Source organism: Taudactylus pleione, unplaced genomic scaffold (genome assembly GCF_031769625.1).
Source record: "Taudactylus pleione unplaced genomic scaffold, aTauple2 ptg000479l, whole genome shotgun sequence".
Classification (NCBI taxonomy): domain Eukaryota; kingdom Metazoa; phylum Chordata; class Amphibia; order Anura; family Myobatrachidae; genus Taudactylus; species Taudactylus pleione.
In genome coordinates, this window is record NW_028284881.1 from 14426819 (window position 1) to 14440959 (window position 14141).

Sequence of the window (14141 nt, forward strand, 5' to 3'; positions counted from 1 at the left end):
CATTAGTACCCTGGCGTCTCAAATTTCTTCAGCAGCGGTGGCTGCTCGTCGCAGCTTGTGGTTGCGATCCTGGAAGGCGGACGCTGATTCCAAAAAAGGGTTTGGAGGCGTTGCCCTTTAACGGAGAAGTTCTCTTCGGTCCAGATCTGGACAAGATTGTAGCCACACTGGCGGCAGCCAAATCGGCATGTCTCCCGTCGGCCGCTGTCCCATCTGGTTCAGGACCATCGTCCTTTCGGTCTTATAGGGCACAGGGCAGGCCCAAACCACAGTATTTTCCACAACAGGCTGGTCCCAAGAAATCGGCCAAGCCCTGGAAGCAGACCTGGAGTACCAGACGTCCGGCCCCTAAGCCAGATGATAAGCCTGCGGCCTGACGGTCCGGGCCTCCCTTTGGGGGATCCCAAAGTGGGAGGCCGCCTGCTGCAGTTCGCCCGGTGTTGGTCGGTCACCACGACAGACACTTGGGTTCTCGAGGTGGTCTCCCACGGGTATGCCCTCTCTTTCCGACACAGACCCCCGGCTCGATTTTTCACCACGGGTCTACCATCAGACCGGAACAAGGCCACGGAGCTGCGGAAGGTCTTGCACACTATGCTCCAGGCTGGAGTTATAGTGCCTGTTCCATTCTCCCAGAGGGGCCAGGGTTTCTATTCCAATCTCTTTTTGGTGAAGAAACCCAATGGGTTGTATCGTCCGATTCTCAACCTCAGGGCTCTCAACAAGTCTTTGCGGGTGCCGAAGTTTCGGATGGCGACCCTACGGTCCATCATTCTGGCGCTGGAACCTGGGGACTACATGGTGTCATTGGACATACAGGACGCTTACCTGCATGTCCCTATTCTTTTGCGCCATCAGCGGTTCCTCAGGTTTGCAATCCGCAGCGACCTTTCAGTTCCGGGCGTTACCTTTTTGCCTGGCGACACCACCACGGGTTTTCACCAAGGTGATGGCAGTCATGGCGGCTTCCCTGCGGCTGCAGGGGGTCCGCATGTTGCCGTACTTGGACGACCTTCTATTAGTGGCAGGATCTCCGGAGCTCCTTCTGCGCCACTTGGACCTGACCATTGCGCTACTGCAACGGCACGGCTGGTTAATAAACTGGCAGAAGTCCACTCTGATCCCGTCTCGGCGGATTCTGCACCTCGGAGCCTTATTGGACTCTGGACAGCAAAGGATCTTTGTGACGGGGGAAAAGATCTCTGCTTTACAGTCGAGGGTGCGCAGTTGTCTGCACAGCCGCCTCGTGTCTCTACACTCGGCGATGAGGTTACTGGGCTCCATGGTGTCAGTGTTCGACATGGTGGAATATGCCCAGTTTCACTCCAGACCTCTGCAGCACCTGATCCTGTCCAAGTGGAACGGGCTGCCTCAGTCTCTAAAATCCCAGACGATAGTGCTCACCCCGGAGGTTCGCCTGTCCCTTGCCTGGTGGTTGCAGACGACCCATCTCAACAAGGGACATCCGTTCTGGGTACCGAATTGGGTCCTGTTGACAACGGACGCCAGTTTTCGGGGCTGGGGAGCAGTTTCGCGTCCACACCTGTTCCAGGGCAGGTGGACTCCGACAGAAGCAGAGCTTCCAATAAACATCTTGGAACTCCGAGCGGTTTTCAATGCTCTCCAGCAGGCACATCGGGTTCTCCAGGGTCGCCCAGTGCAGGTCCAGTCGGACAACGCTACCACCGTGGCCTACATAAACCGGCAAGGAGGAACCCGAAGTCGGGCGGCTCTCGTAGAGGTGTCCCGGATCCTGGTATGGGCGGAGCGCAATCTTCCGGCTATATCAGCTGTCTTCATCCCGGGAGTGCTAAATTGGGAGGCGGACTTTCTCAGTCGCCAGGACGTTCATCCAGGGGAATGGTCCCTGCACCCGGACGTTTTTCAACTTCTGGTGGACAAGTGGGGTCTTCCAGAGATCGACCTCATGGCGTCCCGGCACAACAACAAGTTGCCGGTGTACGGGTCTCGCACAAGAGACGAAAAGGCGTCTCTGGTGGATGTTCTGTCCGTCCGGTGGACGTTCCGGTTCGCTTACCTGTTTCCTCCGGTTTCCCTTCTTCCACGGGTAATCCGGAAAATCTGTCACAGGGTCCTTGTCTTCACCCAGACCTGACTCGGCTGTCTTTGACGGCGTGGCTGTTCAGACAGCCATGTTAAGGTCCAGGGGGTTTTCCAGCTCTGTAGTGCGTACCATGTTAAGAGCTCGGAAACAGTCTTCCGCGAGGATATACCATCGCGTGTGGCATACGTTCTTCCAGTGGTGTCGACCGAGAGGTTATGTACCGCGGGAGTTTCGTCTGTCTCGGATACTCGCCTTCCTACAAGCGGGACTAGACCATGGGCTTCGCCTTGCTTCTTTGAAGGTACAGGTTTCGGCCCTGTCTGTCTGGTTTCACCGAAGGATTGCTAGAATCCCTGATGTGCGCACCTTTATACAGGGCGTTCTGCGAACTCAGCCGCCTTTTGTTCCACCTGTTGCACCTTGGGACTTGTCGGTGGTCCTGAGGGCTCTCCAAGGACCGCCGTTTGAACCACTGGGCTCAGTGGATCTTAAATGGCTAACAGCTAAGACTGTTTGTTTTCCTTCTGGCCATAGCTTCGGCCAGATGTGTTTCTGATTTAGGGGCTCTTTCTTGTAGACCCCCTTTCTTGATTTTTCATGGGAACAGGGCAGTGCTACGCACTCGTCCTGAATTTCTTCCCAAAGTTGTTTCCCAGTTTCATGTTAACGAGGAAATAGTTGTTCCGGCCTTTAACTCACCTGGCCTTTCAGTGGGTGAGGCCACTTTGGATGTTGTGCGGGCCTTAAGGACTTATGTTGACTGCACTTCTTCGTTTAGGAAGTCGGACGTCTTGTTTGTCCTCTATGGCTTCCGTAAAAAGGGTTGGCCTGCTTCAAAGCAAACTTTGGCAGCCTGGATCCGTATGGCTATTTCAGAAGCTTTTCTTCATGAAGGCCTGCCGGTTCCTCCTTCTTTGAAGGCTCATTCCTCTAGGTCTGTGGGTCCTTCGTGGGCAGCTCGACGTGGTGCCTCTGCAGTCCAGATCTGCAAGGCTGCTACGTGGTCCTCTGTCCATACCTTCGTGAGGTATTACAGGTTTGACACCTTCGCCTCTCAGGATGCTTCCTTCGGGCGGCGGATTCTCCTTTCAGCACAGGAGCGTCCCCACCCTTAAAGGATACTGCTTTGGGACATCCCCAAGGTATCCTGTGGATACCCTATGGACCCTGAAGTAGAAAATATGAGATATGGTAAGAACTTACCTTTGTTAACTCTATTTCTACGAAGTCCATACAGTTCCACAGGACTGTCGCACCTGTGCTGCAGATGGGCTTTGCTCTGGTCACCGGTTTTTCCGTCTCCCTCTGGTGAGAATGTGATTCTTGTGTGTATCCAGATCTTCTTTCTCTTCCTTCTCCTCCTCCGGCCTATGGCTTGGTAACTAACTGAGATGCCTTGACTCGGGGGCGGGGTATAGGAGGGGGACCCTAGTGCATCCTGGGAGGCTGAAAGCTTAACTCTATGGTGCCCGATGACTGACGTCACACCTATACCCCAAGGTATCCTGTGGAACCCTACCATATCTTACCATATCTCATATTTTTATTCAAAACCCATTTTGCTTAGGAATCTGTCGCTAGTCTCACGTTTTCATAACTTTGTCTAGTTGTGAATCTCCTTTATTTTACATATTACATTGTTAGAGTGAAAACCCATTTTGTTTTGTTGCAGAGTTTAAGTTAAAATAAAGCAGATACAAGAATTGGTATTACCTGTACATATAGATGTCCTGTACACAGACATTGGGGGAGATGTATCAAGCCTTCTAAACAGTGACGAAGTTGCCCATAGCAACCAATCTGCTTTTACCTATCACTTAATAGAATGTACTTGATAAATGCTACAGATGTGTCCTCATACACTATTGCCGCAGTTATGCCAAACAGCCCTTATCGGTTCTCCAGGTTCTGTGCTACTCGGCTTGCACCAAGCATTGTGATGAGACAACCGCTTAACGAGACTGTACTGATTAATTTGATATGCGACACTTAAACCTGTCTGTGAATACTACGATGCAGCAGTGGTTTTATTTCACGCCAAGTTCCTGTGTGCCTTCTCTGCTACTTTGTTCATATTTAAAATTAGTTCCTGTGCTGTTAGTCGCAGCCCGGCGTCTCTGGTACAGATTGAGTGGTGTTTTGCTGCATCTGCAGTGCAAATAAGACGCAAATTGAAGGAAAAGGTCGCTTTGCTACACTGCTTGGCGTGGTCCACTCGTTTCAGGCGTCTCGCGCCGCATGACGTATTGAGGCTAGGGGCCATATTCAATTTGGATGCGAAAAGTCGGAATCGGCGATAAATTATCACTGATGATGTCATTTTCACATGTTTCAATTATCCCCGTATTCAATTACATTGACTTTTCGCAGGTGCAAAAAGTCAATGTAAAAAAACGGGGATAAATTTTCACCAGCTTTTTGCTGGCGAAGAAAAGTGCAGAATTGGGGTTTAGGGGTGCAGGCTTTAAAAAAAAAAAAAAAACATAGGAATGTCATTTAAAATTAAACTGTGTCAAAAAAAAAATAATTAACTTTCATTTTGGGGGGAAAATAAAAATAGGGAACACACTTCTTAAATAGCCAAATTAAATTCAGAGGGGTTCCCAAGTATGCAGCAGGTGTGTTTTTTTTGTTTTTGTTTTTTTTTTATTGCGGGAGTAGCGGCAGGTGCATTTTTGAAGAATTTTTTAAAATCATTTTAGGGACTTAAAAAAAAATGCTTACCCCCATTTTCATGTACCCCAAATTTGAAAGGAATAGTTATTTTACCAAAACAAAAATATCGAAGTTCTATTCTTCACCACTTCTTCATAGCCGCAAACATGCATCTGTCGTGGCTATTAGAAACCCTGACTTCTTCTTTCAGCAGGTAATATTGGGGATACCCGTAGTTATTCCCCATGTCTAGACATCTTTAGGGGGGTCCCTGGAATATTTCACGAAAATTCCCGTTTTTTGGCGATACTTACCTATCCACCGGCTCCCGTTTTCGTTGATTTCGAATTGAATACGGGGATAAAGCGGGCACGCGCCAGATACTTTATCCCTGGAAAACCTGCGATGTGGAGTGAAAAGTCTAGCACGGACTTTTCGCTCCCAATTTGAATATGGCCCTAGGTGTAAGAGAACACATCTGTAGCTAGTACAGCGGTGGGCAACAGGTGGCCCTCCAAGCCTTCACTTGCTGTACTCAGCTCCTTCTTGCTTTGTAATCATATTTGTTATAGATGATAGCACTTGTTCAACAGTCCTGCTGATGTCTCATTACAGACAGGTTCCTCTTCATTGATTAAATGCAATAACTTACTACTGAAATAAAGAGTAATGTGCCACCCTTTTGAACGTCAGGGGGCCACTCAATGCAGTCCCTGAAGTGTATCAGGTTGCCTATCACTGAGCTACAACACTGATTGGTTGCTACTTTCTCCGCCTGTCCGCTTCTCCTCGGTACATCTCGCCCATTGTTACAAATGTATTTCTCCTTTGTATCCATTCTGGATCAGTCATTGATATACAGAATGTGTTTGTTGGCAGGATTTATGTGTAGATGTTAAGCTGACCATACACTATGCGATGCGGGAGGCGACAGCACGATTATGACGCCGTCGTCTTCCACGTGGTGAACTACATACACTGAACGTTCAGATGTTCAGTGTATATACAGATCAATCATCCCTGAACATGGCAACCTGACGGCGGTAGTCAGGTTGACCGTCATGTTTGGGCGATGATTGATGTTAAAAACGACCAGCGGGCGCGCGAATCGCTGGTCGTTTTTAACCTTCTACTGCCCGATTTGCGGGCAATTACCAAGCGATGGAGCGATAACGACCGATTGTTATCGCTCCATCGCTAGGTTTAATCAATTGCCTAGTGGATGGGCAGCATTAGACATATTTGCTCATTTTCTGTGTTTTGATGAATTTAATAATGTTTCATTTCTGGTGAACACACTAACAAAATAAGTTCACAAATTCCAAATTCATAAATTCCAAGAAAATGATATGAAGAAGATATTATGTGTTATGTCTCCTTTGCTACATAAAAGGAACCCTGCAGGAATATCAGAAACGTATGAAAAAATTAGACCAGCAATACAAAGAGAGATTGAGAAATGCTGGTAAGAACACAAGAAAACTTTTTTTTATTATTTACATTTTGCGTGTGTAGATATATATAGTTATATAGATTGATGGATATAGCCACACAAGGTGATCCCTTTTCCTGCGTTTAATTATAATCTGCCGACCATATTGTTATAACTTGAATCTTAGCAGCACCTGTTGAAAAGAACCCACCAGCAGGAGTTCTATCTAACAATGTAAAAACCTAATTTGTATCAAAAGGGTGCTTTGGTAGACAGAGGGCCTGATTCAGAGATGAAGAGATTTACACAGCTGCACACAAACGTCTGTGCAAATCTGTCCATCTCACATGCAAATACAGAAGGAGGTGTCAGACAACTGCTTGCTGCATTTGAGATCCCAGCTCTGTGATCGACGTCGCAGGCTGGAATCCCCATTGCGTTGCTCCTACGGTCAGGTAACGGGAGCTGAAGCTTCCCGCATCCTTGCCGGTGACTGGTCCCGCAAGAGGCCAGGAATCTCCGTCTGCCGACGCAGACCCTGGCCTCATCCCTCCCGGAAAACTGAGGCAACACTCATGCGTTTCCGGGAAAGGCACCCAGGCATGCCCCCCAAACGCTGCAGCATGATAATCATGCTGCTGTTTGGGTGCGTCTGCGAGCGAGATCGCAGGACCCGTTCTACACATGGGCAGAACGGGTCATGCACAGGCGCAGACCCTTCAACATCGGAGATGTGTGTTCATCCTCGAATTAACGTACATCTCTGAATCAAGCCCACAGTCTAAGGCTACCTCTTAGTATGTCACATATGTGGTCTAACTTACTAGTGGTGTTTTAAGCCGCATACACACGGGACGATGTGCTGTTTGAACGATATTGGTGATAGATTTCCCTTGTACTTTCTGTATTGCAGGACAAATGATATTGGGTGTACACACTGATGGATATCTTTGAAAGCTATCTTTCAGTGAAGTCATCCTAGTGTTCACTCTACCGCCGGAGCTAGAGAAGGCGCGCGCCCCCGAAAAGGGGGTGTGGCCATTGAAAAGGGGACGTGTCTATAAGGCACGTCACCTTTTCGTCACTCTTGGGGGCGTGCCTGGCACTTACGGAGCCGCCGGGCAGCCCCCAAGCACTGCTGACAGGGACAATAGATGCCGGGGGCACCGCACATTTCCCCACCCGCGGGACACTGCGACCCGCGGGTGAAGACTGCACCCGCAGGCTGTGATGGCAGGGCACTTTTTGCCCTTCTTCTGGAGGGCAGGGTGCTTTTTGCCCTCCAGAAGGAGGGCAGGGTGCAGTGCCCCGCTAAAACAGCCTAGCGGGAACGATAGTCATCCTGCCACATCTCTGAACAGGCAATTCTTGACTATATCGTCCAAATTGGCCTGCATGTATGGACGACCAAAGATATAGTTATCGTCCAGTGGGAGCACGCATCGTTGGTCGTTCATTGCATACACATGGAACGATATGAACAATATTTCGTTGAACATTATCGTTCAAAGATATTGTCTCGTGTTTATGCCCTTTAGTCTCATGAATGTTTATATATCATTAATTCAAATGTACCGAATAGTGACACATTTTGACACACAAAAATATTACAAAATGTATTAAAACAATGTTTTCATATAAAAACTTTTTACAATACAAATCACAATTATTATATATGCACCAAATAGCTGGAAATCTGATACCACTTTTTATGTTCGATGGAATGTTGAAACTTTTTGTAAGATCCTAGATAGAACGCGAGCTCGTACCAAATGTGGCTTACAGTATTGTGGAAACACTGTGTAGTATGTAAATATTTTCTTTAGCACCACTTGTGGCACAACCTACTTCGATCCTTATAGGAACGTGACCAGTAAAGCCCAGATGGAATGAAGATAGACACAATTCCTTATTTCCAATCAAACCGACGACTTATTATCATGAGTTAACCTCTTATGGTAATGTGCTTACAAGAAAGCTGCTGATTTTTGATTGCATTTAAAGAATTTTTTCAACATTCCGGCAAACTTCAGGTGTAGACTCCCATTTGATATTCACAATATCCAGCAACCAGAAAAGAAACTGCATCTAGTGCATTATACTCTGTTATAATAAAACTTGATTAATGATCACACTTAGAAGAAGCATGTAGATAAAAAGCATATACAGGTTGAGTCTCCCATATCCAAATATTCCGAAATATGGAATATTCCGAAATGCGGAATAATTTTTGCAGGACTGAGATAATGAAATCTTTGATTTTTTATGGTTCAATGTACACAAACCTAGTCTAAGGCACAAATTATTAAAAATATTGTATAGAATTACGTTCAGGCTGTGTATAAGGTGTATATGAAACATAAATAAATTTCATTTCTGTACACAAACTTTGCTTGAGCCACAAAATTATTGAAAATATTGTATAAAATGACCTGCAGGCTGTGTGTATAAGGTGTATATAAGACATAAATGCATTCTGTGTGTATATTGGGTTCCCATTCCCAAGTTATTTCAGTATGATATGCAAATATTCCAAAATACAGAATATTCCGTTATCCAAAATACCCCTGGTCCCAAGCATTTTGGATATGGGAGACTCAACCTGTAGTATAAAACTATTACAAAAGAACATCCATACAGCATAGATGGGGGTTACCCTTTGGATAGTATGATAGTTTTTTTTCTTAAGTTTTATGTCGCCAAAATCCTATATTGTGTTGATTAGTGGGAATAAATATAAATTAAATTAATCACAGTTCAATACCGCAAAATGTGAAAAAGCCCAAGGGGAGCGAATACCTGTTTATAGTCCCTCTGTATATAATAAACAGCATAAACAGCCAGGCCTAAGACCGAGTTGTCAAAGAAGTGGCTGTTTCATAAGAGTATAGCCCTCCATACTGGATATCGGACAACTGAAGTATAAGCTTAAGGTGTCACTTTGCTAAATGCCAGCCCACGCCACTGTATGAGTATATATAGATATAAAGACAGATAATGAAATTTAAATGTCAACCTGACCTTTTAAAATGTGGGTGAATTGCAAACTGTTTGCTTAATTTAATGGTTTTCAAAAATTTCTTTAGTTGGTGCATTTTGACACCCACAAAGAAATACTTTCAGAAAATACATGCAGAAAAATTGCACGTTAGTTCCAGATACTTCTGTGTGTGTGTGTGTGTGTGTGTGTGTGTATACATATATTTTTGTTTTTTCTGTTATATTTGCTCATTTTAATTTTTTATTTTATTTTATAGAGCTTTTCCTACAGCTGGAGGTAAGTGCAGTTTCCATCTCTTCCAGTGTACCACCAAGTATCATTCCTATTTCTTATTGATAGCCATGCAGCCAAAATCCTATTTTATTGCATTTCAGACCGAGCAGGTGGAAAGGAACTACATCAAGGAGAAGAAAGCAGCTGTCAAAGAATTTGAAGATAAGAAGATTGAGCTAAAGGAGAACCTGATTGCAGAATTGGAAGAAAAGAAAAAAATGATTGAAAATGAGAAAATAACAATGGAGCTAACAGGAGGTATGATCAGTCCAGGCTTAAAATGTCTAGGAGACTTTGTTTGCAAACTTGGTAAACTGTTCATTGTGCTGCCTAATGTATTTTGTTTATTTCCATTTAAATTCTTCCTATAAATGAACACAAAGACAAATTAGGAGATCTCTTTACTGTATTCCCTGTAGGTCTCCTAAGCTATAGCCATGTAGTGAGGGTGCTGGGTAATTTTGTGTTGGTCTATATTGTACCTTTTTAAATGTAATGTTTCCATAGTTAAGCTTTTTTATTTTATTTCCTTATACATAAATGCAACATATTGGTGCTTAGTAATAACTTTGTTTATAAGAGCCAGTGATCGCGCTGAGCGAAATAAATTCTGGGTCTCAGGGACCCCTCGCTTTAAAAAATTGGGGTCCTACTCCATGGTATCTGGGTCCTATAACATTATGGGGGTTGAGGGATATATACATTATCAGAGAAAGTGGCGTATTAGCAAGACCACAGAGGGGTGACATTAGGGGGCACCTCCCCTCTTTAGCCCACATACACAGTAAAAAGGCTCTGGCGATTGCATACGTATTAAAATGTCTCTCAGTTCCAGTGGCCATTCTGCGCTACAATACGGGGCTGTGAACAAACATCAGTTAGTTCGGGTTACTGTGAGTGCCGCATATGCGCACACTCACAGGGAAAGCTGACTCGCTCTTAATTGATTAAACCTTTATTGCTGGAATTCTGTGGCTTTAGTAATTTTCCACCAAAGTGAGATCTCCATTTTAATATGAAAAGACATTTGGGTGCTACTTTTGAAAGTTTACAGCACTAAATCCATCTCAAAAGAGGTCACATTGGGGAGAAGGACACAGCAGGACCATAGTGAGCGTACCGTGCACACAATGTGCTACTTACTATAAAATAATCGCGGAGAGTGACAGCCTAGTGCACCGTACACTGTAACCGGCACTCTCCCGCGCTGTGTGCGCTATACAGGTGCAGTCACTTAGGGAGGCGGTTTTCATGTTTTCTTCTTGGGGGGGTCACGTGCACTGCGAGCGTCTCTGTTGTAGCTGACCAGCGGCAGCAGGAGGCGGAGAATGCTACTGTACCCTGTATCCAGGGTTTGGGCACCACTATACTGAGGGCGGTGTGCTGGCAGGCATGGATTCTGACTGTGGACAGGAGTACATTGCCATACCGACTCTTATCCTCCTCTCCACCTCCCCAGACAGCTGCGGTCAGGACCGGGGAGCAAATGCAGCGCTGCTGCCTCCCTGGGACTTCTCCTCCTGCATAGACCCCTCCACTCCTGTGCTGACGGCTGCTGTACAGTCTCTAGCGGCAAGCAGGCGTCCTGCTTATTGGCTGAGGAGATGCTGCCGCCCGCTCTGATTACTTGGGGAGTTACCGGGCTGGCTACTGCGGTGCACACACAGCACATCCTGCAGGACCCGCTAATTTTTAAGAAGTGCGTTCCTCTCAGCCTGTAAATACTCGCTATAGTGCGTTTTTTGCGATCACTGAAAGCAGTGGTCCACTATAACACTTAGCAATTCTATATTCAATAGCAAAATGTAGATAAATGTTTCATTGTGCTCTAAAGCACTATGCTAAAAAATTGCTGCTGACAGGGGCCTCTTAACACAATCGCTAAAAACAACAGCTGTGTGGAGGCAGGAAAATATTCTGTAATTATTACTACATCGTCATTAAATTCTAGTACTGAGCAGCAAACACCAAACCGAATAAAAAGCATCCTGATAAAATTTATAATGGCAACTAGTGGGATTATTTATTAACATTGTAGGGTCAAATTATCCTTAAATAATAACCTACCGGTATTTGCAACTTGCTTGTCTAATGGAAGTTGGAATATGAAAGAAAAATGTCTGGTTACATTTAATAAGATTTCTTTCCTCACACTGCTTTGTAATTCTCTAGGCTTTTGAGAGTTTAACATTTTAACTTTGGTTTTTGGAACTTTATGAGTAAATGTTTTTTTTGTTTTGTTTTTTTTGTGGAAGAGAGAAAAGGGGGGAGTGAGGGAGAGAGTAAGTGGTGGGGATAAGGAGAGGTAGAGAAGGTGCGTGAAGATGGAGAAAAAAAAATAAAAAGTCTGGCAATGCTGAGCATTACAGCTAAAGTTTATACATGTGCCAGAAAAACTGAGATTGCCCCTTCCATTCCCAGTACCTGCTACACACCCCTTCATTAAATGGTATCTACTGCAATTGAAGTACTATATACAGGTTGAGTTTCCCATATCTAAATATTCCGAAATACGGAATATTTTTAGCGTGACTGAGATAGTGAAACCTGTTGCTTTTTGATGGTTCAATGTACACAAATTTTGTTTAAGGCACAAAATTATTAAAAATATTGTATAAATTACCTTAAGGCTGTGAGTATAATGTGTATATGCAACATAAATTAATTTCATGTATGTACACAAACTTTGTTTGAGCCACAAAATTATTAAATATATTGCATAAAATTACCTTCAGGCTATGTGCATGAAGGGGGGTATCCACTAGACGATTAAGTTGAACGATAACAATCATTTGCAAAAGTGTCTAAAACGACCAGCGATGCGCGTGCCCGCTGGTCATTTAGACATCTATCATCTTTCCAACATGCTTGTCAACCTAACGATATCGTCAGGTTCAGCATGTTTTTCAGATGATTGATGGCCCTGCACTGAACGAGCAGTCGTTCAGTGCAGGGTCATCACACGACTGACAAATGACTGAACGATTACAATGTTGTAATCGTGTAGTGATTTCCAGATCTTGTAGTGGATACCCGCCTCAAGGGTGTGTATATGTGTGTTATATATATATATATATATATTACAGGTTGAGTCTCCCATATCCAAAATGCTTGGGACCAGGGGTATCTTGGATAACAGAATATTGCGTATTTTGGAATATTTGCATAAAATAATGAAATATCTTGGGAATGGGACCCACATCTAAACACAGAATGCATTTATGTATACATCTTATACACATAGCCTGAAGGTCATTTTATACTATATTTTTAATTATTTTGTGCATCAAAAAAAGTGTGCGTAAATACATGAAATTCATTTATGTTTCATATACACCTTATAAACACAGCCTGAAGGTTATGTTATACACTATTTTTAATAATTTGTGCTTTAAACAAAGTTTGTGTACATTAAACCATCAGAAAACAAAGGTTTCACTTTCTTAGCCATGCTAAAAATATTCCGTATTTCGGAATATTTGGATATGGGAGACTCAACCTGTGTGTGTGTGTGTGTGTGTGTGTGTATATATATATATATATATATATATATCTCCAAAATGAATGCACTCTGTCTTTAGACTTGGGCCCCATTCCCAAGTTATTTCATTATGGTATGCAAATATTCCAATATCCAAAATACCACTGGTCCCAAGCATTTTGGATGTGGGAGACTCATCCTGTATAGACATATATATCTGCGATCTGTTGTATCATTCACAGTGAAGATGGGAGTGTATAACAATTTTTGCAAGATGTTTTGATAGTAGGTGCCAGAGAGATAGGTCACTTCTACGAAATCAACACAAGACTATGATTTTCACAATTCAAAGGTGTATCACAACTAAATAACATCAGGGAAGATATTCAGTGTGCAACACCACTGTGGCCGACGATTAACTGAACTTTCTACTTCAGGGTCCATAGGGGGTCCACAGGGTTGACCTTGGGGTTATAGCTGGAACAGGATCCATGGGCACCACACAGTTAAGCTTTTAGCTCCCAGGATGCACTTGGGTCCTCCTCTATACCCCGCCCCCGAGCCACAGGCACCTCAGTGTAAGCTGGTGCCCGGCCGGAGTCGGTCACCGCGCAGGGGGGCTGCAGGAGCAGCCCCCAGAAGCTTTTTATTTTAAGTTAGATTTTATTTATTTTAATCTCTTTTTACTACAGACGGCAGCGAAGGGCTGTCTGTACAGACGCCCACGCTGCCGCTCTGATCCCCGACTGGCGCCGCGACGCCAGTACTGATCTGGGGATCGCGGCGGGAGGGCAGAGTCCGTACTAGCCGGACTCTGTCTACCTCCCAGGACTGCTGCCGGAGTCGCCGGGGATTCAGGTAAGCCGCGCATCGCTGGCTAGCGGCGGCGCGCGGAGTGCCTTAAATGCAGTCCTTTAGCCTCCGGTCCTGGGGACAGACCGGAGGCTGCTGGCAGTGGTGGCGGGCCCCCCCCATAACCCGTGGGACCACTAGACCACCAGGGATAAAGGGGCAAGCGGGAAGCCAGCATCCCTGGGGTTATGGCCAGCCAGGGGAGGAAGCCTTCCCTGTCAGCGGCTCCTCCCCTCAGCTCAGCGCGCCTTTTAGCACGCAGTCTGGCGTCGCTGAGCTGCAGTTACACGGCCACTCCTCCTCTGAGGTCTCCAGCGGCCATTTTCCCAGTGGCAGCGCAGATCTCGGGGAGTACGCGGACCGGTCCCCCTGTGTACCTCTC

The 14141-nt window shown here is 45.2% G+C and overlaps 1 protein-coding gene across 2 annotated transcripts in view; it reads left to right on the plus strand.

Annotated features, from left to right (window-relative positions):
* The window catches only part of SUDS3 (SIN3A corepressor complex component SDS3), a 92577-nt gene that overhangs the window by 24406 nt on the left and 54030 nt on the right, over positions 1 to 14141 (plus strand). For both annotated transcript variants that reach the window (XM_088449248.1, XM_088449249.1), the window contains exons 4-6: positions 6114 to 6185; positions 9410 to 9429; positions 9528 to 9684. In XM_088449248.1, coding sequence (XP_088305374.1) covers positions 6114 to 6185; positions 9410 to 9429; positions 9528 to 9684 — 249 coding nt within the window. The remainder of the gene's footprint in view (positions 1 to 6113; positions 6186 to 9409; positions 9430 to 9527; positions 9685 to 14141) is intronic.